Source organism: Ornithorhynchus anatinus, chromosome 1 (assembly GCF_004115215.2).
Source record: "Ornithorhynchus anatinus isolate Pmale09 chromosome 1, mOrnAna1.pri.v4, whole genome shotgun sequence".
Classification (NCBI taxonomy): Eukaryota; Metazoa; Chordata; class Mammalia; order Monotremata; family Ornithorhynchidae; genus Ornithorhynchus; species Ornithorhynchus anatinus.
The window spans coordinates 148,773,516-148,801,313 of NC_041728.1; the positions used below are offsets into that span (position 1 = coordinate 148,773,516).

Genomic DNA, 27,798 nt, shown 5'->3' on the forward strand with positions numbered 1-27,798 from the left:
TCATCTGCCTTCTCCCTGCCTCGGTCGCCTCATCTATAAAAGGGGATTTAGGCCGTGAGAGACTCACACGGGACACGGACCGGGTCCCGATCGACTAGCTCGTAACCACCCTAGCGCTTGGAACAGCGTGGGGCACACAGCGAGCACTTGACGAACACCGTAAACAAATCTGAGAGTTTACGGGAGACCAGATCGTTAGCCTTACGAGAGGCCCGTCTCCTCCAAGAAGCCTTCCCCGACTGAGCCTTGGTTTCCTCTCCTCCCACTCCTTTCTGCGCCCCTTTATTCACCTCCTCACGGCCCCACGGCACGTAAGTACGTATCTGTAATTTACTTATTTATATGAATATCCGTCTCCCCCGCTTGACTGTAAGCTCGTTGCGGGCAGGGAATAGGCGTAGTCTCCCCTCGCCCTCTCCCGACCGCTCAGTACAGTGCCCTGCACACAGTAAATAAGATTGAAAGAACGAAGGGATGAACTTTATTGCTCGCAGGGAGGGCGAGGAGCCGTACGCGACGGAAGCTCCGTCCTCCGCTTCTATCTTCTACTTATTGGCTGCCGGCAGAGAGGGACTTCTCGGGTCGGCGTTTCGAGGTGGAGGGCCGGGCCGGACGTCAGGAAGGCTCACCTTTACCTTCTGGCTCCTCTGCTTCCTTCAGAGGTTCAGCCTGTCGTACACACGTCCAGGTGCGCCTCTGTAGATACAGTAACACCTGCGGTTAGGCCCGTGCGATCAGTCAATCAGGGGATACAAGGATACGCCTGATACAAGGCGATCACTCCGTTCCATATGCGGGGCGGTCACAGTTTTGATCCCCATTTGACAGATGAGGTAACTGAGGCACAGAGAAGTGAAGCGACCTGCCCAGCGTCGCCCGGCTCCGGATCACAGCGCTCCGCGCGCCCGCTTGGTGCTCAGTAATAACAACAGTCATGACGTTGGCATCTGTTAAGCGCCTACTGTGTGCCGAGCGCCGTTCTAAGCGCCGGGGTAGACACAGGGGAATCGGGTCGTCCCACGTGGGGCTCACGGTCTTCATCCCCGTTTTCCGGATGAGGGAACCGAGGCACCGAGAAGCGAAGCGACTCGCCCACGGTCACACAGCCGGCAAGCGGCAGAGCCGGGGTTCGAACCCGTGACCTCTGACTCCACAGCCCGGGCTCTTTCCAGTGAGCCCCGCTGCTTCTCTGCTTCACTTCTCTGGGCCTCGGTTACCTCATCTGGAAAATGGGGTTCGAGACTAGGAGCCTCAGGTGGGGACCGGGTCCGATAGGTTAGCCAGGCTAGAATGACCGAGGAGCGGAAAGAAACCAAATCCCAGGTGGGGTTGCCGAAAAAGGAAAAATAAATTGCGGCGTTGGTTAAGCGCTTACTGTCTTTCGCTGCGCAGAGCGTTACAGTAAGAGCTCGGGAGAGCGCAGAAGAGCCCGGTAGACGTGTCCCCTGCCCCCTACCGCGCCGACGTTCTCTGAAATGGGGATTCTTTCGAGGTGACTGCCCAGGTCCAGCTGATGGGATGGGATTTTTCCAAAGGTGCAATTCAGTTCTGTCAATCACGGCGCTTGTCAAAGCACTTGCCACGTGCCAAGCACTGTTAATAATAACGATGATGTCGGTATCTGTTAAGCGCTTACTGTGGGCCGAGCACCGTTCTAAGCGCCGGGGTAGACATAGGGGAATCGGGTCGTCCCGCATGGGGGGGGGGGGGGTCACGGTCTTCATCCCCATTTTACAGATGAGGTCACTGAGGCCCAGAGAGGTTAAGTGACTCGCCCACAGTCACACAGCTGACAAGTGGCCGTTCTAAGTACTGGGGTAGCTACGGGTGAGTCAGGCCGGACCCGCTCCCTGTCCCCACGGGGGGCTCACAGTCTCGATCCCCATTTTACAGATTTTACGCCGAGGCCCGGTGAAGTGACTTGCCCGGGGTCACACGGCAGACACGCGGTAGAGCTGGGATTAGAACCCGTGACCTCCCGACTCCCAGGCCCACTGCTCTACCCGCTGCTTCGTACCGTCACCGGGTGACTCCGCCACCTGGCCGCCGTGCGACTCTGGGCGAGTCACTTCACTTCCCTGGGCCTCAGTTACCTCATCTGGAAAATGGGGTTCGAGACTAGGAGCCTCAGGTGGGGACCGGGTCCAACCCAGCTGAGTTAGGTTAGTTAGTTAGGGTGGGGTATCCGCCCCGGTGCTCAGAGGGTACGAGGCTATCCCAGGCAGCGCGGCTCAGCGGCAAGAGCCCGGGCTCGGGAGTCCGAGGTCACGGGTTCGGATCCCGGCTCCGCCGCTCGACAGCTGTGTGACCGTGGGCGGGTCGCTTCGCTTCTCTGGGCCTCAGTTCCCTCATCCGGAAAATGGGGATTAACGGTGAGCCTCACGTGGGACCGCCTGATGACCCCGCATCTCCCCCAGCGCTCGGAACGGTGCTCTGCACGTAGTAAGCGCTTAACAAATACCAACTTTATTATTATTAGAACAGTGCCTGGTACTTAAAAAGCACTTAAAAAAAAGTCATCGTCATTATTATCATTATTGTTGTTGTTGTAACAGAGCAGCCACAAAGCGAATGGGGTGATTGTGATAGTATGTCCCTGGGACTGGATAGTGACAGGACTGGATATCTCTTTTAGACTGGAAGCTCCCTGTGGACAGGGAGCTTGGCTCCCGACTCTCAGCGGAAAGAGCCCGGGCTTTGGAGTCGGGGCTCATGAGTTCGAATCCCAGCTTCTGCCGCTCGTCGGCCGCGTGACCGTGGGCGAGTCGCTTCACTTCTCCGGGCCTCGGTTCCCTCATCTGGAAAACGGGCGGGAAGACCGTGAGCCCCACGTGGGACGACCCGCTTCCCCTCTGTCTACCCCGGCGCTCAGACCGGTGCTCGGCACATAGTGAGCGCTTAACGAATACCCACATCATTATTAAGTGCCGATTACAGTGCTCCGCACCCATTTAGTGCTCAATAAATCAGTGAGGCTAGAGAGACCGAGGAGCGGAGAGAAACCAAATCCCAGGTTGGGATGGCGGAAAATAAAAAATAAATCGTGGTATTTGCTAAGCGCTTACTATGAGCACAGCACCGTTCTAAGCGCCGGGGGATGCAAGGCGATCGGGTCGTCCCACGTGGGGCTCACAGTTTTAGTCCCCATTTGGCAGATGGGGTGACTGAGGCCCAGAGAAGTGAAGCGACTTGGCCCGGGTCACCCAGCCGACGAGCGGCGGAGCCGGGAGTGGAACCCACGGCCTCTGACTCCCGAGCCCGGGCTCCTGCCGCTGAGCCGCGCTGCTTCTCTGCATTGCAGTAGCCATGAAAGGCTCTCTTCCCCTCTTCAAATCCTTGCCGAGAGCTCACCTCCTCCGAGGGGCCTTCCCAGACTGAGCGTCCCCTTTTCCCTCCGCTCCCTCTCCGCCCCCTCCTTCGCCTCCCCTCAGCTGAGCCCCCTTTTCCCCCCTTTTCCCTCTGCTCCTCCCCCCTCCCTTCCCCTCCCCTCAGCACTGTGCTCCTCCGCTCATTTCCCCGTATTTTTATTACCCTGTTTATTTTGTTAATGAGGCGCACATCCCCTGGACTCTATTCGTCGCCATCGTCCTCGTCCGTCCGTCTCCCCCGATCGGACCGCGGGCCCGTCGATGGGCACGGACCGTCTCTGTCCGTTGCCGATCTGTCCGTTCCGAGCGCTTAGTCCGGTGCTCTGCGCATCGTAAGCGCTCAGTCAATGCTACTGAATGAATGAAAGACGAACGCACGGCCCGAGACGATTCCTCAGAGGTATAGTAAGGATCGACTGCCGGCTCTGTCGCTCGGCAGCCGTGTGACCGTGGGCGAGTCCCTTGACTTCTCTGGGCCTCGGTGACCTCGTCTGTAAAATGGGGATTAACTGCGAGCCTCACGTGGGACGACCTGATGACCCCGGACCTACCCCGGCGCTCGGGACGGTGCTCGGCACGTAGTGAGCGCTTAACAAAAACCAACGTTATTATTATTATGACTGATAAGGGAGTATCTTTTAAAGGTATACCCTAATAATAACGTTGGTGCTTGTTAAGCGCTCGCTACGCGCCGAGCACTGTTCTAAGCGCCGGGGTAGATGAAGGGGAAATCAGGTGGTCCCACGTGAGGCTCCCGGTCTTCACCCCCCTTTTACAGATGAGGGAACTGAGGCAGTCACCCAGCTGCCAAGCGGTAGAGCCGGGATTCGAACCCATGACCTCTGACTCCCGAGCCCGGCCTCTTTCCACTGAGCCACGCTGCTTCCCAACAAGCCGGCCGGGTGGGACGCAGACCGGGTCACACGTGGGTCTCACAGTCTTAACCCTCATTTTACAGATGAGGTAACTCGGGCACGGGGAAGTCAAGGTCACAGCGGGCAAGTGGCGGAGTCGGCATTCGAACCCAGATCCCTCTGACGCCCAGGCCCACATCCAGTCCACTAGACCATGCTGCCGTAACAGAACACGCGAAGAGTTTGAGACACCCCTCCTCGGAGGCGATTTTCTCGGTAGGTAAAATGACTTCACTGAGAGCTTAGCATCAGGGGCGGTCAATTTAGTAAAGGGAAGATTGAGATGGAAACCATGACTTCTCGTCATCGTCATCGTCATCGGTATTTACTGAGCGTTAACTGGGCGCGGAGCGCCGTACTAAGCCCTTGGGAGAGTACGGTGGGCCGGAGTTGATAGTCCCTGCCCACGACGAGCTTACGGTCCACAGGACCTAAACTGTACATTGTTTGAATTGTGTTTTCCATCTGGGTCCGTAGAGGGTCTCGAGAAAGCTTCGGATAGAACCGAATTTACAAGGTAAGATAGATGACAATAACGTCGGTGTCCGTTAAGCGCCCACTCCGTGCCGAGCACCGTTCTAAGCGCCGGGGGGAGACGCGGGGGAATCGGGTCGTCCCACGTGGGGCTCGCACCCTTAATCCCCATTGTCCGGAGGAGGGAACTGAGGCACCGGGAGGCGAAGCGACTCGCCCACGGTCACCCGGCCGACCAGCGGCCGCGCCGCCATTCGAACCCGTGTCCCGGGCTCTTTCCACTGAGCCGCGCTGCTTCTCTAAGACTGTGAGCCCCAGATGGGGCCACCTGATCACCTTGTATCTATCCCAGTGCTTAGGACGGTGCTTGGCATATAGGAGGCGCTTGACAAATACCATTACTGTTGGTGTTGGTTCAGTGGAAAGAGCACGGGCTTCGGAGTCAGAGGTCGTGGGTTCGAATCCCGGCTCGGCCACTCGTCGGCCGCGTGACTTTGGGCGAGTCGCTTCACGTCTCCGGGCCTCAGTTCCCTCATCCGGAAAACGGGGATGAAGACCGTGAGCCCCACGTGGGACGACCCGATTCCCCTGTGTCCACCCCGGCGCTTAGAACGGTGCTCGGCACGTAGTAGGCGCTTAACGGATACCGACATTGTCATCATTATTAAAACGGGGATGGAGACCGTGGGCCCCACGTGGGACGACCCGATGACCCTGTATCCACCCTAGCGCTCAGAACGGTGCTCGGCACATAGTAAGCGCTTAACGAATACCATGATTATCAACTGTCATTCTCCGGCTCTCAGTTTCCTCCCCCGTAAAACGGGGACTCGACACCGTCGTCCCCCCCCTCAGACCGCGAGCCCCACGTGGGACGGAGACCGACTGGGCCCGACCTGACGTTCCCGTATCCACCCGCCCACAGTTACGACGAGAATTATTGATCTGTGAGGTTTCCCTGGTCAGAAGGAGAGGAGCTTCCGCGTGGGGCAGGGCGGAGCGGGTCTCCTGAGGCGGCCGCGGGATGACGGCCACCCTCCTCACCCGAGCGGGCAGGTTCGGGACCCCGGAGGCCTCCCTCGGGGTGGGCGACCTCGCTCCGGCCTCCGGGCCGTCATCCTCCAGCTGGGTTTCTCCGCGGCGTCGTACGCTGCAGTGCTCCCTCAGGGAACGGAGTCACGGAGAAGCAGCGGGGCTTAGAGCGGGAGCGCGGGCCCGGCGGTCGGGAGGACCCGGCTCTGCCACACGTCTGCTGGGTGACCTCGGGCGAGGCGCTTCACCTCTCTGGGCCCAAGTTACCTCAGCTGTAAAAGGGGGATGAGGAGCGTGATCCCCGGGGGGGGGGGGGGGACAGGGACCGCGTCCCACCTCCTTAACCTGTACCTACGGCGGTGCTCGGCGCACAGTGAGCACTTAACGGGTGCTGTAACGATAGCGGTAATTATTAGGATGACACTTCCGAACGGTCTTTCCGTGTAGGATTGACTCCCGCATTTTAGAACGACCTCCCTTACCCGGGGGTTCGCTGATCTTCCGGGATCCCCCCCACCCCGGCTCCGGAGGTGAAAAAAACCACAATCCATTTCTCCACCTGGCAGGAGAGGGGGAGTCTAGATGCGCACACGCACACCCGTCCGCATTATGTACGCCACGTAAGCGTAATTGGTTTACGTTAATGTCTGTCTACCCTTGTAGACTCTAGGGGCAGGGACCGTCTCTATCCGTCGCCGATTCGTCCGTCCCAAGCGCTTAGTGCAGTGCTCCGCACATAGTAAGCGCTCGATAAATACTACGGAATGAATAAGCTCGCCGTGGGCAGGGAAAGTGTCTACCAACTCTGTTACGGCCTTCTCACCCAAGCGCTTAGTGCCGTGCTCTGCACGCTTTCAGCGTCAGTGAGATGCACATCGCCTTGACCCTACTGATTTGCTATTGTTTTAACGAGATGTTCATCCCCCCGATCCTATTTATCGCTACCGTTCTTGTCCGTCCCTCCTCGAAGCAGCGTGGCTCGGCGGAAAGAGCCCGGGCTTGGGAGTCGGAGGTCATGAGTTCGAATCCCGGCCCTGCCACTTGGCGGCTGGGTGACCGTGGGCGAGTCGCTTCACTTCTCCGGGCCTCGGTTCCCTCATCTGGAAAACGGGGATGGAGACGGTGAGCCCCACGTGGGACGACCCGCTCCCCCTGTGTCTACCCCGGCGCTTAGAACGGTGCTCGGCACAGGGCAAGCGCTTAACGAATACCAACATTATTATTGTTATCATCCTTCTCCTCCCTTCTAGCCCCTCAGAGGATGCCGGGATCCTTGCTCTGGGACCCCCCCCCCCCCGCCCCCCCGCGTATCAGAATATTCTTCCTTTGCCTCCCTCGGCACTGCGGAGCAACTCCTCCCGTCCACACCCCGCCGCGGCCTCATTTCATCGGAACGGGAGCCCAGCTGACGCTCCGGAGAGCTCCGCTCTCTAAACGAGTCTTCCCTCCGGGTTCTCCCCTCCCGGGAAAAGAGCCGGGATCTGCGGGGAAGGAAGGGCTTCGTAGAGGACGGGTGGTTCAACCAGGCAACCGGAGGCAGCCCTTTCCACTAATCCGGAGGAAGGCCTTCCTACCACACGCAGCCGCCCTCACCCGCTCACGCCCCTTTAGAGAACCACCCCACCAAAACACTCTCAGCAACGCGATGCCCACCCGCCCTCCTCGGCGGCACAGCCACCCTCCCCCCATATTTAGCGCCCTCCGCCCCGTCACGCGTAACGACGTGCGCGTCCCGACTCTGCCCCTCGTCGGCTGGGGGCAAGTCACTTCGCTTCTCTGGGCCTCGGTTCCCTCACCCGTAAAATGGGGACGACGACCGGGAGCCTCACGTGGGACAACCTCATTCCCCCGGATCTACTCCAGCGCTTCCGACGGTGCCCTGCGCGCCGTAAGCGCTTGGCGGGTACCGACGTCATTAGCGAACGCCCGCACCGGACACGGACACGCACGCCCTCGGTTGCATCTCCGTCACCCCCTCTGCAAAATGGAGCCCCGCCCGGGACGGGGACCAGATTCGCTCGGCTCCACCCCGGCGCTTAGAGCGGTGCCTGGCGCACGGTGAGCGTTCGACGGTTACCGCGACCCATCGATTAACCGCTACTCACGTCCCCCCGGGAGTAGCCGGGCCGAGATCCGCGTCGGAGTCGAACTAACCTCCCGGGAGGGTGAGGTGGAGCAGCAGAGGCAGCAGGATCTAGAAACCCGCCTCTTCTACCCGCCGCCATCGCCACCATCCCATCTCCCGCGACCCCGATAAACTCCCTTCCGTCCCCCTGCCCAGACGGCTTTCCTTCTCCCTGGCTTCCCCGAGGAGGCGTCGACCCCGCGTGGCGGACGGTGGCCGCCGAGGCGGCGGGACCTTCCCCCCGACTCCATCCGTCGCCGTCGTTCTCGTCCGTCCGTCTCCCCCGATCGGACCGTGCGCCCGTCGGACGGCGGGGACCGTCTCTATCTGTCGCCGACTCGTTCGTTCCAAGCGCTCGGTACGGTGCTCTGCACGTGGTAAGCGCTCAGTAAATGCTATGGAATGAATGAATGGCTGACCTCTTGGGCGGATGCCCAGAGCTCCAAGTCCTCGCCGGGCGGGGTGGCCCGGGGACGGTACGTGAGGAGCGCGGCTCCCGCCGCCCCCCCCCCCCCCCCCGCCGAGGCGAAATAATAATAACGGTGGTATTCGTCAAGCGCTTACCGTGTGCTAAGCGCTGGCGGGGATACAGGGTGATCGGGTTGTCCCGCGTGGGGCTCACAGTTTTGATCTCCACCTTCCAGAGGCCCAGAGCAGTTAAGGCGACCGGCCCCCGGTCACACAGCCGGCAAGCGGAGCCACGGCCCCTTGGAAAGAGCCCGGGCTCGGGAGTCAGACGTTATGGGTTCGGATCCTCGGCTGCGTGAGTCGCTTCACTTCTCCGGGCCTCAGTTGCCTCGCCTGTCCGATGGGGATTAACCGTGAGCCTCACGGGGGACGACCTGATTCCCCTGGACCCACCCCAGCGCTTAGAACGTTGCCCTGCACGTCGCGAGCGCTTAACGAACGCCAACGTTATCATTATCATTATCACTCCCAAGCTCGGGCCCTTTCCACCGAGCCACGCCGGAGGCCAAAGCGCCGCCGGGAGCGTCACGCCGGGCCCGGAACGTACGGTTAGTCCGTCGCGCCGTCCGCCCCACCGAACGAGCGGCTCCCTGCTGGAGATTTGCCCCGGAGCCTTCGGTTCCCCTGGCCTCCCAGCCGCTTCCGACTACGGGCGCCGCTTCCGAACGGCTGACGAGGGAGGGCCGGAAGCCGCGGACGAGAAGAGCGGAGGCCGCGAGGGCGGCCGATGCCGCGGCCGAGCGCTCCGTAGGGCCGATCGAATGATCGGACGGACATCCGTACCCGGCAGGAGGTAGGATAGAAAGCCGGAGGAACGGTCGGCGTGTTCCAGGAGGTCCCACAAGAAGCGGATCGACAGTTATGGGAGCTGAGGAGAAAAAGGAACCGCCACCGCCTCCGACAAGGCCGCGGTCCCGGAAGTGGCACGGCCTGACGTAGGGAGCACGGGCCTGGGGGCGGTCGGAGAAGCAGCGTGGCTGGCTTGGGAGTCAGAGGTCGTGGGTTCGAATCCCCGCGCCGCCGCTTGTCAGCTGCGCGACTGCGGGCAAGTCACTTCACTCCTCTGGGCCTCAGTGACCCCATCTGGAAAACGGGGATGAAGACCGGGAGCCTCACCTGGGACAACCTCATGCCCCTGTCTCTCCCCCCAGCGCTTAGAACAGTGCTGGGCACATAGTAAGCGCTTAACGAATGCCAGCATTACTGTTCTAATCCCGGCTCCGCCATTCGTCTGCTGGGTGACCTCAGGCACGTCGCTTAACTTCTCTGTGCCTCAGTGACTGCATCTGTCTATATCTTCATCGCCCTGTTTATTTCGTTTAAGGTAGCTGTACGTCGGCCTGATTCTATCTATTTGCCACTGTCCTCACGAGACGTCCTGCCCCTCGACCCTATTTGTCGCCGTCGTCCTCGGCCGCCCGTCTCCCCCGATCAGACCGTGAGCCCGTCAGAGGGCGGGGACCGTCTCCGTCTGTTGCCGACCCGTCCGTTCCGAGCGCTTAGCACACTGCTCTGCACGTAGTTAAGCGCTCGGTAAATGCTACCGGATGACCGAATGAATCCGTAAAATGGGGAATTAAGCTGCGAGCCCCATGTGGGACGTGGACCGGGTCCAACCCCATCATCCCGTGTCCACCCCAGCGCTTAACACAGTGCCTGGCACAGAGTGAGCACTTAACAGATATAAAGGAAGAGAATAATAAGAACGTTGCTAACGTTGGCATTTGTAAAGCGCTCGCTACGCGCCGAGCACCGTTCTAAGCGCTGGGGGAGATACGGCGGAATCGGGTCGCCCCGCGTGGGGCTCGCAGTCTTCATCCCCATTCTCCAGATGAGGTCACTGAGGCCCAGAGAAGCGAAGTGACTTGCCCTTGGAGGAATTCGAACTCATGACCTCGGACTCCCGAGCCCGGGCTCTTTCCACTGAGCCACTCTGCTCCCCCCGAAGACCGGGGCTGCCCTGGGCCACTCCTTCTCGCATCCCGGATTCGTTTCCCTACCCTCCTCGTGTCTCCGCAACACCTCGTGCTCAACGTCTGCCCACACGAACGCCCCGTTGCCTTTCCGGTAGCCTTTCTTATTTTCAGCCCTGGCAGCGGCCCCCCCGTCACCAGGGAAACGGCGTGGAGCAGCGGACAGAGCCCGGGCCCGGGAGTCAGAAGGTCACGGTTTCTAATCCCGGCTCCGCCACTTGTCTGCCGGGTGACCTTGAGCAAGGCGCTTCGTTTCTCTGGGCCTCAATTCCCTCCTCTGTAAAATTGGGGATTGAGACCGCGAGCGCCGCCCCCCGGCCCCCCCCCCCCGCCATGGGGCAGGGACCGTGCGCAATCCAATCCGCTTGTATCCACCCCAGCGCTTAGTACAGTGCCCGGCTCGTAGTAGGCGCCTAACAAATACCAGAACTGCTGTTACCGGGTCCTTCCCCAGCATATGCATCTCCCTCCACCCGAGACCGCCGATCTGGGAGACGGGATTGGCCCAGGATGATAATAATGGTAATAATAATGTCGGTATTCGTTAAGCGCTCGCTACGTGCCGAGCACCGTTCTGAGCGCTGGGGGAGACACAGGGTCATCAGGTTGCCCCACGTGAGGCTCACCGTCTTCACCCCCGTTTTCCAGATGAGGTCACCGAGGCCCAGAGAAGCGAAGTGACTCGCCCACAGTCACACGGCTGCCAAGCGGCGGAGCAGGGATTGGGACCCATGGCCTCTGACTCCCAAGCCCGGGCTCTTTCCCCCGAGCCAGCTGCTTCCCATAACGATAATGTCGGTATCGGTTAAGCGCTTACTCTGTGCAGAGCACCGTTCTAAGCGCCGGGGGGAGATCCAGGGTAATGCGGCGGTCCCACGTGAGGCTCCCGGTCTTCAGCCCCATTTTCCAGATGAGGTCACCGAGGCCCAGAGGAGTGAAGTGACCTGCCACAGCTGCCGAGCGGCAGAGCTGGGGTTCGAACCCATGACCTCTGACCCCCAAGCCCGGGCCCTTTCCGCTGAGCCACGGAAGCGTCGTTTGGGATAGGAGGGAGGGATGGGGGTGACGAGGGAGGAAACCCGGGAGGAAATAGTCCTCGCTCAGCTATCTGCCCCCTATCGCCACCCCGCCCCCGCCCCCCTCCCCACCTTGCCCCTGCCCAGTGCCCCGGGCCGGCCCTGTCCCCGGACTCGGCGGGCCCCGGAGGGGAGAGCCGCGGTGACGGTAAGCACGGGGCCGGGTTTCAAACGGAGGAAGAACACTTCAAAGGGCAAAAACACCGCCGGGGGGGGGGGGGGGCGGGCAGTGAGGGAGGGTAGATTGTGGAGATGGGGCGGGGGGCTTTCGGTGTGGAGGCGGGAGGGATGGGAGAGTGAACGCCTCCTCATCCGCAAGCGAAAAATCACCCGGTGACCGTGGACCTGGGAAAGCAAATCAGGGCAGGAGCCCCTTAGAGCAGATCCTGAGGTTACTGCGCTTCCCTCTGTGTCGGTCTTGACTGATGACAATTTACGACCTCAGACCACCTCTCGAAAGCTCGTGCGTTCTTTTTTTTTTTTTTTATTACCGTTACATATCCTTTAGATCGAGCGGGGAATACGTCGCCCTAGTCGTCATAAGCCGGACGAGCCACAGAACGCCAGTGAACAGGAAGAGCTGCGGCGGTTCGGCAGCTTCAGATCACCGCGCTTCGTTTCGGAAAAGGCCCGCGAGAGAATGGAAGTCGAGGCCCGATTTAGAGCTGCGCCGCTAACCTCCGGTCACTCTATCGGGGCTCATACTGTTTATCCCGGGAGGCTCCCTCTTTCTCCCCAGGTCGTTTTGAGGTTTTGCTTTTCCCGGTCCCTGAGGTTGGGGATTTTGGATCGGTTCGGAGGGACGGAGAAGCCTCAGGGCCGTATGAATTATCTTACGGCATCGAAGAGATCGAAGTCGTCGTACTGTTTCTCTTCTGTGGCAGGGTCCATCCCCTGAATCGGTTTCCAGGGGCGCCCGGGACATTTTGGGGGGGGAGGTTCTGGGAAATCTAATAATCCAAGGGAAAAGTCCTTTGGTTCGCTTTGGATTTCGGGGAAAAGATCTCCGTCAGAGGGAGGTAATGCGGCCAAAGGTGTATCGGGCGAAAGGAGATCTGAATCTCGAAAGTACGAAAGAGTAACCGCGCCCTCTGGCCGGGGTTGGTGGGTAGGCCTCAGAATAGAAGGCGGAGTCCCCGGTTCCTCGGGATCTATCTGTTCCGGTCGGGAAGGATTAGAATTGTCCTCCGGACAGTTTTTCTTCCCACCGTTGGGCTTTCCTCTGGGCCTGTCCTTATTTCTGTGTTTTCCCTGGCCGCGATCGCACTCGGGGCTCCGTTCGTGGTCACGGGCTCTTTTACATCCACGGCCACGACCCTGGCCGGGCCCGCGGCCACGACAACTGTCGTGGCCGAGGGGGTGTCCGCGTCTTTTTCCCGGAGCCTGCTCTTCCTCTCGGTCGGGTGCCTTTGGAGGTTGGGGCGGACTTACATTTGATCCTTCTTTAGCGGGCGTCTGTACTGATCGGAAAGGAGAGAATCCCGGTGGTCTCTTCAGGAATGAACTCTAAACGGAAATATGAAATATTTAGGCGAACGCGTCGCCTCACTCTCTCCGTCGCGGGAGATCCGACGCGAGGCCCTGCGTGGGTTCGTTTTAGCGTCGGTATTTCGGAAAAAATGAAACTGAAAGTGCTTTCCCCGTTGCCCGGCGGTGGAGACGCTTTGGGAATTTACAAAGTACGGTTTTCCTGTAACCTCATAAAGCTGGGAAGTCCTTGAAACGCTTGATTTCTGGCAATAATCACAGTAGTGATGATAAGCCCGTCGCGGGCGCGGGGATCGTCTCTCTTTATTGCCGTATTGTACTTTTCAAGCGCTTAGTACAGTGCCCCGCACACAGTAGGCGCTCGATAAATGAGATTGAACGAATGAGTTAAAATATGACAACTGTGTTAGAGCAGCAGCATGGGGAAGTGGATAGAGCATGGGCTTGGGAGTCAGAGGGTCACGGGTTCTAATTCCCACTCCAACGCTTATCCGCTGTGCGACCTGGGGAAAGTCATTTCCCCGCTCTGGGCCTCAGTTACCTCCTCGGCAAAATGGGGATTGAAACCGTGAGCCTCACGTTCGACAGGGACCGCGTCCGACTCGATTTGCTCCGGTCCACCCCGGCGCTTAGTACAGTGCCTGGCACATAGTAGGCGCTTAACAAATACCACTATTATTGTTATTATTACTACTCTTACAGCTAGTCCTGCTGCCACAGCCATCTCCTCTTGAACAACCTTATTATTAGTGGTAGTAATAATAATAACGGTATTTGTTAAGCACTCAGTAGTTGCCAATGCTGTGCTAAGTGTGCCGGGGTAGAAAAAAGATAACCAGCTCGGACACAACCCCTGTCCTACGTGGGGCTCATGATCCGAGTGAAAGAGAGAACAGGGATTTAACCATGATTTTACAGATGAGGAAGCAGCGTGGCTCAGTGGGAAGAGCCCGGGCTTCGGAGTCAGAGGTCATGGGTTCGACTCCCGGCTCTGCCGCTCGTCAGCTGCGGGACCGTGGGCGGGTCCCTTCACTTCTCTGGGCCTCAGGGACCTCATCTGGAAAATGGGGATTAACCGTGAGCCCCACGTGGGACGACCTGATGACCCTGGATCTCCCCCGGCGCTTAGAACGGTGCTCGGCACATAGTCAGCGCTTAACAAATACCGATATTATTATCAGCGGCACAGAGACATAATAAAGTGACCTGCCCTAGGTCACACAGCAGGTCAGTGGAGGAGCCGGGATTAGCGCACAGGTCTCATGATTTCTACTTCTGAACCCTTTCTACTAGGCCACAAGCCTCCCTGAGGGACTTTATGCCAAGGGTTTTTATGGATATAATAATCATCCTTCATCTTGGTGGGATCTGGGTTCGGATTTCAACTCCTCCACTTGCCTATTTCTCTTCCTCTTAGACCCCCGAGCCCCGTGTGGGACAGAGACTGTGTCCAACCTGACTATCTTGTATCCACCCCAGTACTTGGAAGCAGCGTGGCTCAGTGGAGAGAGCTCGGGCTCGGGAGTCCGAGGTCACGGGTTCGAATCCCGGCTCTGCCGCTCGACAGCTGTGTGACCGTGGGCGAGTCACTTCGCTTCTCTGGGCCTCGGTTCCCTCATCCGGAAAACGGGGATTAACGGTGAGCCTCACGTGGGACGACCCGATGACCCCGTGTCTCCCCCAGCGCTTAGAACGGTGCTCTGCACCTAGTAGGCGCTTAACAAATGCCAACATCATTATTACTCAGAACAGACCTTAACAGATACCGAAACTATTATCGTGACTATTATTATTCTTACTGACAGAAATCAAGCCTACAATTCAGCACAGTAGGATACGCTTTAAAGATTAACCGTGATCACATAAATAGATTTGTTGGCTGAAGTCCCCATAATAAACCCCAGCCAAAGCGATTTAGAGAAGAGGAGAATAACTTGGGAATGGCGACTTATGTTGTTTCCTCTCATTTCTCCACACTGGCCACCCTGCCTGCCCCGATTCCACTTAGACAGCGAACTCCACCTGGGACAGGGACTGTGTCCGACCCGATTAACTTGTATCTACCTCAGCGCTCAGAACGGAGTAATAATAATAATAATACTACTTCGGATATTTGGTAAGCGCCCACCGTGTGCCGAGCCCCGTTCTAGGCGCTGGGCTAGATACAAGGTAATCCGGTCGTCCCACGTGAGGCTCACGGTTTAATCCCCATTTTCAAGATGAGGCGACTGAGGCACAGAGAAGGTAAGTAGCCTGCCCAAGGTCACAACGCAGACAAGGGGCCGAGCCGGGATTAGAACCCATTAACCTTCTGTCTCCCAGGCCCGGGCTCCATCCCCTGTGCTATGCTCCTCCGAATAATAAAATATTACAAAACGACATTGTATAATAATAATAATGACGGGCAGGAGCCAGATAACGCCAAAGGTGTGTCAAGGGGAAACCGTCACGGCAGTCTCCGCCCTGCTGCTATAAACTCACAGTGAAGCCAGAGAAGGGCTGACTTTCGCTTTCCCCCTCCGGACCGTAAGCTCGCGGCGGGCGGGGAACGCGTCCGTTTTATCGTTACGTGACAGCGCGCTCCCAGTCGCTTAGTACAGTGCTCTGCGCGGGGTGAGCGCTCGATAAATACGATCGACTGACCGTCACCGTCCGGATGGACGACGGCGGCAAGGAAAAGCGTGGGGGAAGTCTCCGGAAGGTGACGTAGTCCAGCCCAGACCTCAGGGAGGGGAACGGGAGCTGAGCCATTCGTTCCTCCACTGGCCCATTGGCTGAGAGGTTGGCGGGAAGATGGGGGAATTTGTTTCGGAGACGGAAAAGTCGTCGTTGAAGTGGCCAGATGGAATTTTCGGCTCCTCGGCCGGTTAGCAGAGGAGAGGGACGAGGCTACGAACGGTCAGAGTAGTGATCCGGTGCTTAGAAAAGACAGAACTTCCAACAACATACCATTTCGAGATCCTGGCACGTGACGGTAGGAAACACTTCGTTCTTCCAAGGCACCATGTAAACCATAGCATTGCAGACTAAAACTTTCTAATGACAGAACGAGAACATTTAGGGTCATTGAGAAGCAAAGCGAGCTGAGAACAAAGCGATTCGAGAGTAATGGAACAGTCTTTTAACGCCTATTTTAGCCTTGCGGTGTCTTGACGTTTCACCCGGATGGACATAAATTCCTAATGTCCTTTAGATGTGACGCATCATCTTTCTGGGAAACAAAATCTATGTAAGTTCATTCAATCGGTCAATCTGCCGATAGCGCTTACTGAGCTCCTAACGTAGGCAGAGTCCTGTCCTAAGCACTCGAAAGGGTACAGTAAATAGACGTAATCTGGAGGGGAATTCATTCATTCATTCAATAGTATTTAGTGAGCGCTTACTCTGTGCAGAGCACTGTACTAAGCGCTCGGAATGGACAGATCGGTAACAGTTAGAGACGGTCCCCGCCCTCTGACGGGCTCACGGTCTGATCGGGGGAGACGGACGGACGGGAGCAGTGGCGATAAATAGAGTCGAGGGCAAGAACATCTCGTGAAAAGAATAGCCAATAAATAGAATCAGGGTGATGTACATCTCACTAAACAAAATAAATAGGGTGACGAAGATATAGACAGTCGAGCGGAGGAGTACGGTGCGGAGGGGGTGGGACGGGAGAGGGGGAGAAGAGGGTTTAGCCGCGGAGAGGTGAAGGGGGGCGTAGAGGGAGCAGAGGGAAAAGGGGGGGAGCTCAGTCCGGGAAGGCCTCTCGGAGGAGGTGAGCTCTAAGTAGGGTTTCGAAGAGGGGAAGAGAATGAGTCTGGCGGAGGTGAGGAGGGAGGGCGTCCCGGGACCGCGGGAGGACGCGGCCCCGGGGGTCGACGGCGGGACGGGCGAGACCGGGGGACGGCGAGGAGGTGGGCGGCAGCTGAGTAGCTCAGAGGCAAGTCTGAGCCTGCCAACACACGTGTTTATGAGATCACAGTTAATCTTTAGAAATTACACTACCGAGCTGAATCGTATGCTTGATTTCTATCCATAATAAGGGGTGGGAGGTAGAGGGAGGAAATCAGAATCAAGAGACCAAGAAGAAATGGCCAGACAAGGAGGAGGAAAACCTGGACGGGCCTATGTCGAGGAAGCCGAGGCTACGCAGCGTTTGGAGGATCAAGGAATATTGAAAATACCCGTTCGCAAACCAATTTTCACCCAGTTAGTCATTTTCAGGTACGCGCCACGCATCATCCTTAATGGAAAAATCTGAAGAAGTCTGAGATGTCATTTTAAAGCACAAGTCGACATTCCTGCTTCGAATATCAGTGTCTTATCATTTGAAGACCGGAGACCTGCGCGGAAAAGTCTCCGCGAAGGTGCCTGCTGAATAGTGAAGTGGTGCGGGCTTGGGGTTGCTTTGGAAAGGAAGTTCCGCTAGATTGGAAGCTCACTGTGGGCAGGGACTGTGTCTAACCACTCCGTTATATTGTACTCGACCGTCGAGTACGATGCCGTCGACCCCCGGGCCCCGTCCTCCCGCGGTCCCGGAACGCCCTCCCTCCTCACCTCCGCCAGACTCATTCTCTTCCCCTCTTCGAAACCCTACTTAGAGCCCACCTCCTCCAGGAGGCCTTCCCGGACTGAGCTCCCCTTTTCCCTCTGCTCCTTTCACCCCCCCTTCACCTCGGCGCAGCTAAACCCTCTTCTCCCCCCTTTCCCTCTCCTCCTCCCCCTCTCCCGTCCCGTCCCCTCAGCGCCGTACTCGTCCGTTCGACTGTATATATTCTCATCAGCCTATTTATTTTGTTCATGAGATGTGCATCGCCTCGATTCTATTTATTCCTTTGTTCTCGTCCGTCCGTCTCCCCCGATTAGACCGTGCGCCCGTCAAAGGGCCGGGACCGTCTCTATCTGTTACCGATTTGCACATTCCAAGTGCTTAGTACAGTGCTCTGCACATAGTAAGCGCTCAATAAATACTATTGAATGAATGAATACTCTCCCAAGTGCTGAGTCCAGGCCCTGTAATGATAATTATGGTACTTGTTAAGCACTTTCTAGGCGCCAAGCACCGTTCTAAGCGCTGAAGCGCTGGGATAGATACACAGTTGTCGGGTCGGACACAGTCCCGATCCTACCTGGGGCTGACAGTCTCAATTTCCATTTTACAGACGAGGTAACTCAGGCACGAATAAGTTGAGCGATTTGCTGGGATTAGAACCCAGGTCCTTCTGACTCCCGGGCCCGTGCTCTACCCACTAGGCCGCACCGCTCCTATGGGATGCAGTCATTTTATGCGAAATGTACCGGGTACCCCTGCTAAGCTATCGAATATAATAATTATTGCTATTGTCTTTGTCCGTCCGTCTCCCCCGATTAGACCGTAAGCCCGTCAATGGGCAGGGATTGTCTCCGTTAAGGATTTGTATGTTCCAAGCGCTTAGTAAAGTGCTCTGCACATAGTAAGCGCTCCATAAATACTATTGAACGAACGAACGAATAATAATAATAATGTCGGTATCTGTTAAGCGCTCACTATGTGCAGAGCACTGTTCTAAGCGCTGGGGGAGGTACAGGGGAATGAGGTGGTCCCACGTGAGGCTCACAGTCTTCATCCTCATTTGTGCAGATGAGGTAACTGAGGCCCAGAGAAGTGAAGTGACTTGCCCACGGTCACACAGCAGGCAAGGGGCAGGGGCGGGACTCGAACCCATGACCCACGACTCCCGACCCCGGGCTCTTTCCACCGAACCACGGACATAAAGACCGCCAGCACTTACTCCATTGCTGTCAACCTCACAGTCTTCAGGCATCTTTTCATTGTCTTCCTTGGAGCATCTGGTCTGCCTGACAAGAAACTCGATGGAAAACTTTTGTCCGGCCACCAACTGGAAAAATAATTCAAGTTATTTAGGTTTGGAATGAACGATTTTCGAGGGAGTGCTCTGAAAGGGCAATAGTGAAACTAGTGAAACGGCGGGGGCACTATTCGCCACCCCTGAAAATTGGATTTTGCTCACAAACGGAAACCCGAGGCAGGAAGATTGCAGGGGGGTTTCGTTTGTTTTCTTAAATGGTATTGAATGAGCACTTCCTATGTGCCAGGCGCTGTTCTAAGTGCTGGGATGGATACAAGACATTCATGTTGGACACGGACCGTGTCCCACATGGGGCTCACAGTCTTGATCCCCATTTTACGGATGAGGTAACTGAGGCACAGAGAAGTGAAGTGACTTGCCCAAGTTCACACGGAAGGCAGGTGGCAGAGTCGAGATTAGAAGCCAGTTCCTCTGATTCCTTCATTCCTTCATTCCTTCATTCACTAGTATTTATTGAGCGCTGACTATGTGCAGAGCACTGGACTAAGCGCTTGGAACGGACAGTTCGGCGACAGATAGAGACGGTCCCTGCCCACCGACGGGCTTACGGTCTAATCGGGGGAGACGGATGGGACAAAAACTGGACGACCTGATCATGATAAATAGAAGCAAGGGGTGGGACACCAGAAGCGGCGTGGCTCAGTGGAAAGAGCCCGGGCTTCGGAGTCGGAGGCCATGGGTTCGAATCCCGGCTCTGCCACTTGGCGGCTGTGTGACCGTGGGCGAGTCACTTGACTTCTCTGGGCCTCAGTGACCTCATCTGTAAAATGGGGATTAACGGTGAGCCTCACGTGGGACGACCTGATGACCCTGTATGTACCCCGGCTCTTGGAACGGTGCTCGGCACATAGTAAGCGCTTAACAAATACCGACGTGATTAACAAAATAAACCGGCCCCGCGCTCTTTCCACTAGCCCACGCGGCTTCTCTGTTGCTATTTCTGCCCCTCTTGGCCTTATCTATCCCACAGAATGTGATCCTCTAGCAGATAGACGAGGTGGACTCGCTGGTAGTATTTTATTGAACGGCTGAAGCAATTTCACTGGCAATAATGGAAAAAGTCACTGCAGGCACTCTATTTAAATTGAGTGAAATCTGAGGGGACAGGGAGAAGAAGGAAAACTGAAAAAATAAATCTCTTTTAGATATGTCTGTTTGTATTGCCCACCTTGAAGAGGCAGGTCTGTAATTATTTAGAACCTGTATTGTAATCATAATAATAACGTTGGTCTTCGTTAAGCGCTCGCTACGTGCAGAGCGCTGTTCTAAGCGCTGGGGGGAGATACGGGGTCATCAGGTGGTCCCACGAGAGGCTCCCGGTTAATCCCCATTTACAGATGGGGTCACTGAGGCCCGGAGAAGTGAAGAGACTCGCCCACAGTCCCACAGCTGCCAAGTGGCAGAGCCGGGATTCGAACCCACGCCCTCCGACTGCCAAGCCCGGGCTCTTTCCAACTGAGCCACGCCGCTGCACAATGCGGATGATATCGTAGATGATATTGGCTCAGTTACTACTCTGGGAATATCTGTGATGGAGGTTGGGTTCACACTCAGTGCTTGGGAACTACACGTCATAATAATGATAATAGTAATAATTATGATACCTGTTAAGCGCTTACTACGTGCACAGCACTGAACTAAGCGCCGGGGTGAATACAAGCAAAACGAGTGGATCCCTGTCCCACGTGGGGCTCACGGTCTTAATCCCCATTTTACAGATGAGGTAACTCAGGCCCAGAGCAGTGAAGTGACTTGCTCAAGGTCACACAGCAGACACGTGGCAGAGCCGGGATTAGAACCCGGGACATTCTGACTCCCAAGTCCGTGCTCTATCCGATAGACCGCGGTAGACCCTCGCCCTCAAGGATTTCGTAATCTAGATTCGTATCTCTTTAATGTCCAAACGCGCTTGGCAGAGAGTGCTTGGTAAAATTCTTCGGGAGTCAGGGATCGTCTCTGTCTGTTGCCGAATCGTACTTTCCAAGCGCTTAGTACAGAGTTCTGCGCATAGTAAGCTCTCAATAAATACTATTGAATGAATGAATGAACGAGTCAGTACCAAGGCACAGGAATCGAAGAAAATACCAAGGCCCCTTTTTTGTTTTTGTAGGCAAATAATAATGTTGGTATTTGTTAAGCGCCTACCACGTGCGGAGCGCCGTTCTAAGCGCTGCGGGAGATACAGGGGAATGAGGTTGACCCACGTGAGGCTCACCGTCTTCATCCCCATTTTACAGATGAGGTCACTGAGGCCCAGAGAAGCGAAGTGACTTGTCCAAGGACACGCAGCAGACAAGTGGCAGGCAAAGGAAGAGAGGCTGAGAAATGTTCCCTAGGTCCACTGGTAGGAATGGAGATCTAACGCCTTTCTGGGGAACGTTAAAGCTCCGATCGGTGATAATTCATTCCTTCGTTCAGTTGCAGTTATCGAGCACTTACCGTGTGCAGAGCGTTGTTCTAAGTGCTTGGGAGAATGCAGTAGAACAAGAAACGGGATGCTAAAATGACGTTGGTATTTGTTAAGCGCTTACTCTGTGCGGAGCACCGTTCTAAGCGCTGGGGGAGATACGGGGTCATCGGGTCGTCCCTCGTGGGGCTCCCAGTCTTCATCCCCATTTTCCAGATGAGGGAACTGAGGCACCGAGAAGTGAAGTGACTCGCCCACGGTCACACGGCTGACAGGTGGCAGAGCCGGCATTCGAACCCGTGACCGCCGACTCCCAAGCCCGGGCTCTTGCCACCGAGCCGTGGAATATGAACACCAGCTTTAAAAGTATGGCAGTGAGTGGTCAGGACGGTGAGGAATGATTAACGACATGTACGTCGCCTCGATTCTATTGATCCGCTATTGTTTTAACGAGACGTCCATCCCCTCGACTCTATTCGTCGCCATCGTCCTCGTCCGTCCGTCTCCCCCGATCAGACCGCGAGCCCGTCGGCGGGCGGGGACCGTCTCTGTCCGTTGCCGATCTGTCCATTCCGAGCGCTTAGTACGGTGCTCTGCACATAGGAAGCGTTCAATCCATACTATTGAATGAATGAATGAATGAATGAATGAAAGGGGGGAAAATGGTCCGTTACGACAATAATGATAATGATGATGATGATGATGGTGGTATTTGTTAAGCGCTTACTAGGCGCAGAGCACTGTTCTAAGCGCTGGGGGAGATACAGGGGAACTAGATTGTCCCGTGTGAGGCTCGGTCTTCATCCCCATTTTACAGATGGGGGAACTGAGGCACAGAGCAGTGGTGACTTGCCCACAGCCACACAGCTGACAAGGGGCAGCGTCGAGATGAAGAATGAAAACCAAAAAGTGTCTTTCATTCCAGAATCTCAAAATGCTTACTCCGCACCAAGCAAAGGTAGTTGAAGCCATCTTCTGGTTTTTTTAGGGGTGTTTTTTTTTTTTGCCACACACTGCTGGGTTATTTATAAGCTCATCGGTTTGGACGCAGTCCACGTCTTACATGGGGCTCACACTCATTCATTCGTTGACTCAATCACATTTATTGAGCGCTTACCGTGTGCGGAGCGCTGTGCTAAGCGCTTGGAAAGGACAATTCAGCAGTAGAGACAATCCCTGCCCACACAGCGGGCTCACAGTCTAGAATTAGGAGTAACAGCAGCGTGGCTCAGCGGCAAGAGCCCGGGCTCGGGAGTCAGAGGGCGTGGGTTCTAATCCCGCCTCCGCCGCTCGTCAGCTGGGTGACCGGGGCCAAGTCACTTCACTTCTCTGTGCCTCAGTGACCTCATCTGTCAAACGGGGATGGAGACGGTGAGCCCCACGGGGGACGACCCGATCACCTTGTCTCCTCCGCCGGCGCTTAGAACGGGGCTTCGCGCATAGTAAGCGCTTAACAAATGCCATCATCCTTATTATTATCGTATAGCAGCGTGGCTTAGCGCACAGAGCACGGGCTTGAGAGTCAGGACGACCTGAGTTCTGATCCCGGCTCTGCCACGTGTCTGCTGGGCGACCTCGGGCGAGTCGCCTCACCCCTCTAGGCCTCATTTCCCTCATCTGTAAAATGGGGATTAAGACTGGGAGCCCCACGTGGGCTCCCAGTCCAACCTGATCAACTCGGATCGGCCCCGGCGCTTTTCATCCATTCATTCATTCAATCGTATTTATTGAGCGCTTACTGTGTGCGGGGCATTCATTCAGTCGTACCTATTGAGCGCTTACTATGTGCAGAACGCTTGGAATGTACAATCCGGCCCCAGATAGAGACAATCCCCGCGCAATGACGGGCTCACGGTCTGAGCTTAGAGCGGTGCTTGGCACATAGTAAGTGTCCGGCAAGTGCCACAGTTATTTTCTCTCGTTACTAATAACGGTAGCTATTAGTAGCTATTGGCGGTAGTAATGATAGGCCTCAACCCCATTTTACAGATGAGGTAACCGAGGCTCAGAGAAGTGAAGCGACTTGCCCGAGGTCACCCGGCAGATAAGGGGTAGAGCCCAGGTCCTTCCGACTCCCGGGCCCGGGTCCTATCCACTAGGCCGGGGTGCGTCTCTTCTGAGGGTGAGGTCTATTGGTTCCGGATATTTTTCAGTCGAGGTGGCTGATGCCCTGAAAATTGGATATTGAGTACTGAAATAGAAATTACAGAAAAAAAAAATCTGCACGGGGAAAAGATTTAGGATCCTACTCTCCACCTTGGGTATTACAAAATCACGCCTGCCCGTTCTCCATGGATATTAAAAACAATCCATCAGAGGGAGGTGGAGGGGAACGCTAAGATCGCACATTCGAAGCGCTACGCACTGTGTGGATGCAAGGTAATATTTTTGATTTATCGTTCTTATACCTATCTAATTAGATGAGGGCTTTTCCCCCTCCGCCCTGCAGACATCAGTCGCTTCTTGGGCACCGGCGTTATTCGTGTTCCCAAGTGAGAATTATCGGTTCCATTTCAAAATCCGAACCCCCCGGAAAATTGCTCGGCCCTTCTGCAGACGCGGTGGTTGGGTTTCTGGAGACCCTAAAGGGTCAATCCGAAATAAAACCCAGCTTTTCCAACTCTCACAGCAATGATAAATACCCCGTTAATAGAACAGCCATCAGACGAAGCAAGCCGACATAGGTTATGGAACTGGTCTTAAGGAAAAAAAAAAAAATGAATGAGGAAGAGAGTCAATTACAAACCTGGAATGTAGCTTTTCTGATGGTTTCCACCTTGAAATAGAAGGTGTAATTATCCGCCGAATTCACCTTGTCGAGGGAATGTTTCAGCGGCTCCTTCAGCTCGGGGCTGTCGACCGGTAGATTCTGGGGGCAGCCGGCGCACATCAAGTCAGGTGGTGGGATCCACTCCGCTCCTTTAAAAATATCAGGCTTCAGATTACCCTACGGGGAAGCCCCAAGTCCAGACGCCCCTAGAGCACAAGGTTTCATTTCCGCACGACTTTATTAAAATGAAGAGTGACTGTTTCTCTCTGCCCTTAGAAGCTCCGTGTCCCGGCGGGATCGTCCTTTGTTTTCGCAGGGTCAGAGACAGTATTTGATTTTTACCCCGAAACAGGCCGGCCAACAGCCGAGGACGATTTTTACCAACAGGATGAATGAAAATAGCCGACTTTTCCACTTTTTGACTGACCCCAAAAGCGGGGCGAGGCGGGTGGTGGTTGGACTCGGGGAGTAGCCGGCCGAATTCGGGCCGGACTCCGTTCAAGGCGTTCTCAGAAATCGGCAGTCCCGACCTAATCTGGCCGTCCCGTCATCGCCTCGCCATGTCCCTCTCTCCCCTCTCGCCCTGGATCTGGGCTCCCCTCATCTGAAAGTTGACCTACGCTCCACAGCGGCGCGGCGAAGCGGTAGGTCACGGGCCTGGGAGTCACGGATTATTAATAATAATAATAATAATAATAACAATGTTGGCATTTGTTAAGCGCTTACTACGTGCAGAGCACTGTTCTAGGCGCTGGGGGAGATACAGGGTCGTCGGGTCGTCCCCCGTGAGGCTCACAGTCTTCATCCCCATTTTCCGGATGAGGGACCCGAGGCCCAGGGAAGTCAAGTGGCTCGCCCACGGTCACCCGGCTGCCAAGCGGCAGAGCCGGGATTCGAACCCATGACCTCCGACTCCGAAGCCCGGGCTCTTTCCACCGAGCCACGCTGCTTGCATACTCCCAAACACTTAGTACAGTGCCCTGCACACGGTAAGCGCTCGGGAAACACGACGGACTGACTGATCGCAACTGGGGTGTTTATTAAATGCTTACTATGTGTCGAGCACTGTTCTAAGGACAGGGGAAGTAGCGTGGCTTAGTGAAAAGAGCCCGGGTGTGGGAGTCAGAGGACGTGGGTTCTAATCCCGCCTCCGCCACTCGTCCGCTGGGTGACCTCGGACGAGCCACGTCACTTCTCTGCGCCTCGGTTCCCTCATCTGTAAAACGGGGATGAGGACGGTGAGCCCCACCGTGGGACAACCCGGTCACCTTGTATTCGCCCCGGGGTTTAGAACAGCGCTTGGCGCACCGCAGGCGCTTAACGAATGTCAGCATGTCGTGGGGGGGGGGGGGAGAGCGTGGACCTGGGAGTCAGAGGACATGGATTCTGACCCTGCCTCGGCCACTTGTCTGCTGTTTGACCTCGGGCGAGTCATTTCGCTTCCCCGTGCCTCAGCTACCTCATCTGTAAAATGGGAATTGAGACCGTGAGCCCCACATGGGAGCCACCCCGGCGCTCAGTGCGGTGCCCGGCGCCTAGGAGGTGCTCAACAAATACCCTAATAATAATTAGTATCGCTATAATTATTATTAGTATCAAGGGAAGATACAAGACAATCAGGTCAGGCGCAGTCCCTGTCCCACCCAGGGCTTGCAATCTAAGAGGAAGGAGGATACGTAGGGAGAACCCCCATTTCACAGATAATGATAACGTCGGTATCCGTTAAGCGCCCACTCCGTGCCGAGCACCGTTCTAAGCGCCGGGGGAGACGCGGGGGAATCGGGTCGTCCCGCGTGGGGCTCGCGGTCTTAATCCCCGTTGTCCGGAGGAGGGAACTGAGGCGCCGAGAGGGGAAGCGACTCGCCCAGGGTCACACGGCCGGCAGGCGGCCCAGCCGGGATTCGAACCCGTGACCTCTGACTCCAAAGCCCGTGCCCTCTCCACTGAGCCACGCTGCTTCTCTAGGTCACGCTCCCCCTCACCGGGACAGAAGCGACTGACGAGAGGCCCTGATCTGGGGGAGGATCAGATCTGGAGGCGCCTCATTTATTCACTCAGTCGTATTTCTCAAGCGCCTACTGTGTGCAGAGCACGGGACTGGTCTGGGAAGGTGCAATACGACGACAAGCGGTGGCACCCCCAGCGTGGCCCAGTGGCAAGAGCACGGGCTTTGGAGTCGGAGGTCGTGAGTTCGAATCCCGGCTCGGCCGCTTGTCGGCTGGGTGACCGTGGCCGGGTCGCTTCACTTCTCTGGGCCTCGGTTCCCTCATCTGGAAAATGGGGATGAAGACCGTGAGCCCCACGTGGGACGTCCCGATTCCCCCGCGTCTCCCCCGGCGCTTAGAACGGTGCTCGGCACGGAGTGAGCGCTTAACAGATACCGACGCGATTGTCACTGGGAGCCCGGGCGTGGGAGTCAGAGGGCGTGGGTTCTAATCCCGGCTCCGCCGCTCGCCGGCTGTGTGACTCTGGGCGAGTCGCTTGACCTCTCTGGGCCTCAGTTACCTCATCTGTGAAACGGGGATGAAAGCGGCGAGCCCCACGTGGGACAACCCGATCACCTTGTATCCCCCAGCCCTTAGAGCGGTGCTTTGCACATAGTAAGCGCTTAACAAATACCGCCATTATCATTATTATTCCCGGCCCACAACGGGCTCACGGTCTAGAGCGGGGGGAGCCAACGGGGAGGGGAGAGGGAATTTTTACCCCGGCTGCTTTCGGTGAGCGGCTGTGGGGCGGCAAAGAGGACACCCAGCGCCCTGGCGATCCTTCCTGCTGCGAACCCCATAATAATAATGTCGGTATTTGCTAAGCGCTTACTCTGTGCAGAGCACCGTTCTAAGCGCTGGGGTGGATCCAGGGTCATCAGGTGGTCCCACGTGAGGCGCACAGTCACAGATGAGGTCACCGAGGCCCAGAGAAGCGAAGTGACTCGCCCCCAGTCACCCAGCTGCCACGCGGCAGAGCCGGGAGTCGAACCCGTGACCTCCGACTCCCAAGGCCGGGCTCTTTCCACTGTGGCGGCCCGCCGGCCCGTTCCGGTGGACGGGCAAATATTTTTAAGGGTTTTACAGATGCCGTTCGGGTGGCCCGCGAATTCACGGGTCGGTCGACAACCCTGCTTGGAAAACTCCCGCGATCCTCCCGAATCGGGTCCCGCTTCCCTCCGGGAGGGGAACAACGGACTCGCCTTAACCGGTGGTTCACTTTTACGGGGAGAGGGGCTGGGACCCCCAAAATTGGCAGACCCCACCGTCTCTCCCGGGAACGGGGCCTTTTCCTGCCAGGAGGCGCAAGGAGAGGGAGCAGAGAGCTCAAGGAGCGCGAGCGGAGCGGCCCTGTGGGAAGAGCACAGGCCCGGGAATCAGGGGATCGGAGTTAATAATGATCATCATCATAATAATAACGTTGGTATCTGTTGAGCGCTTACTATGTGCAGAGCACCGTTCTAAGCGCCGGGGGGAGATACGAGTCAGGTTGGACACAGTCCCTGTCCCACGTGGAGCTCGCACTCTTAGCCCCCTTCTACAGATGAAGTAACTGAGGCACGGGGAAGTCACCGGGTTCTAATCCCGGCTCCGCCACGTGTCTGCTGCGTGACTTTGGACAAGTCACTTAACTTCTCAACCGCCTCATTGACCCCGTCTGTAAAATGGGGATTCAATCCCAGTCCCTCCTATTTGGACTATGAGCCCATCTGGGGCAGGGACTGTGTGATTAAATTTGATCCATCCCAGCGCTCGGACTAGAGTCGGGCACGTGATAAGTTGTTTTACAGGCGTGTTGTAAAAAAATATAAATAAAAAAACTCAGATAATTTCAGCCGCATCCACTCCCAGGCACTTCTGAAA

General features: G+C 56.5%; 1 protein-coding gene across 6 annotated transcripts in view; it reads right to left on the minus strand.

The window, feature by feature from the left end:
* Nucleotides 1–453: 453 nt before the first annotated feature.
* The window catches only part of KNG1 (kininogen 1), a 73,979-nt gene continuing 46,634 nt past the window's right edge, over nt 454–27,798 (minus strand). Inside the window, exons 7-11 of one of the 6 annotated variants that reach the window (XM_029064925.2) lie at nt 23,924–24,096; nt 18,672–18,779; nt 15,868–15,954; nt 12,862–12,936; nt 454–696 (exon numbers count right to left, since the gene is read on the minus strand). In XM_029064925.2, the coding sequence (XP_028920758.1) occupies nt 616–696; nt 12,862–12,936; nt 15,868–15,954; nt 18,672–18,779; nt 23,924–24,096 (524 nt within the window). In that variant the 3' untranslated portion in view covers nt 454–615. Of the gene's footprint in view, nt 697–11,898; nt 12,937–15,867; nt 15,955–18,671; nt 18,780–23,923; nt 24,097–27,798 lie in introns of those variants that run through there. The other 5 variants (XM_029064944.2, XM_029064935.2, XM_029064912.2 and 2 more) reach the window with 5 other exon arrangements.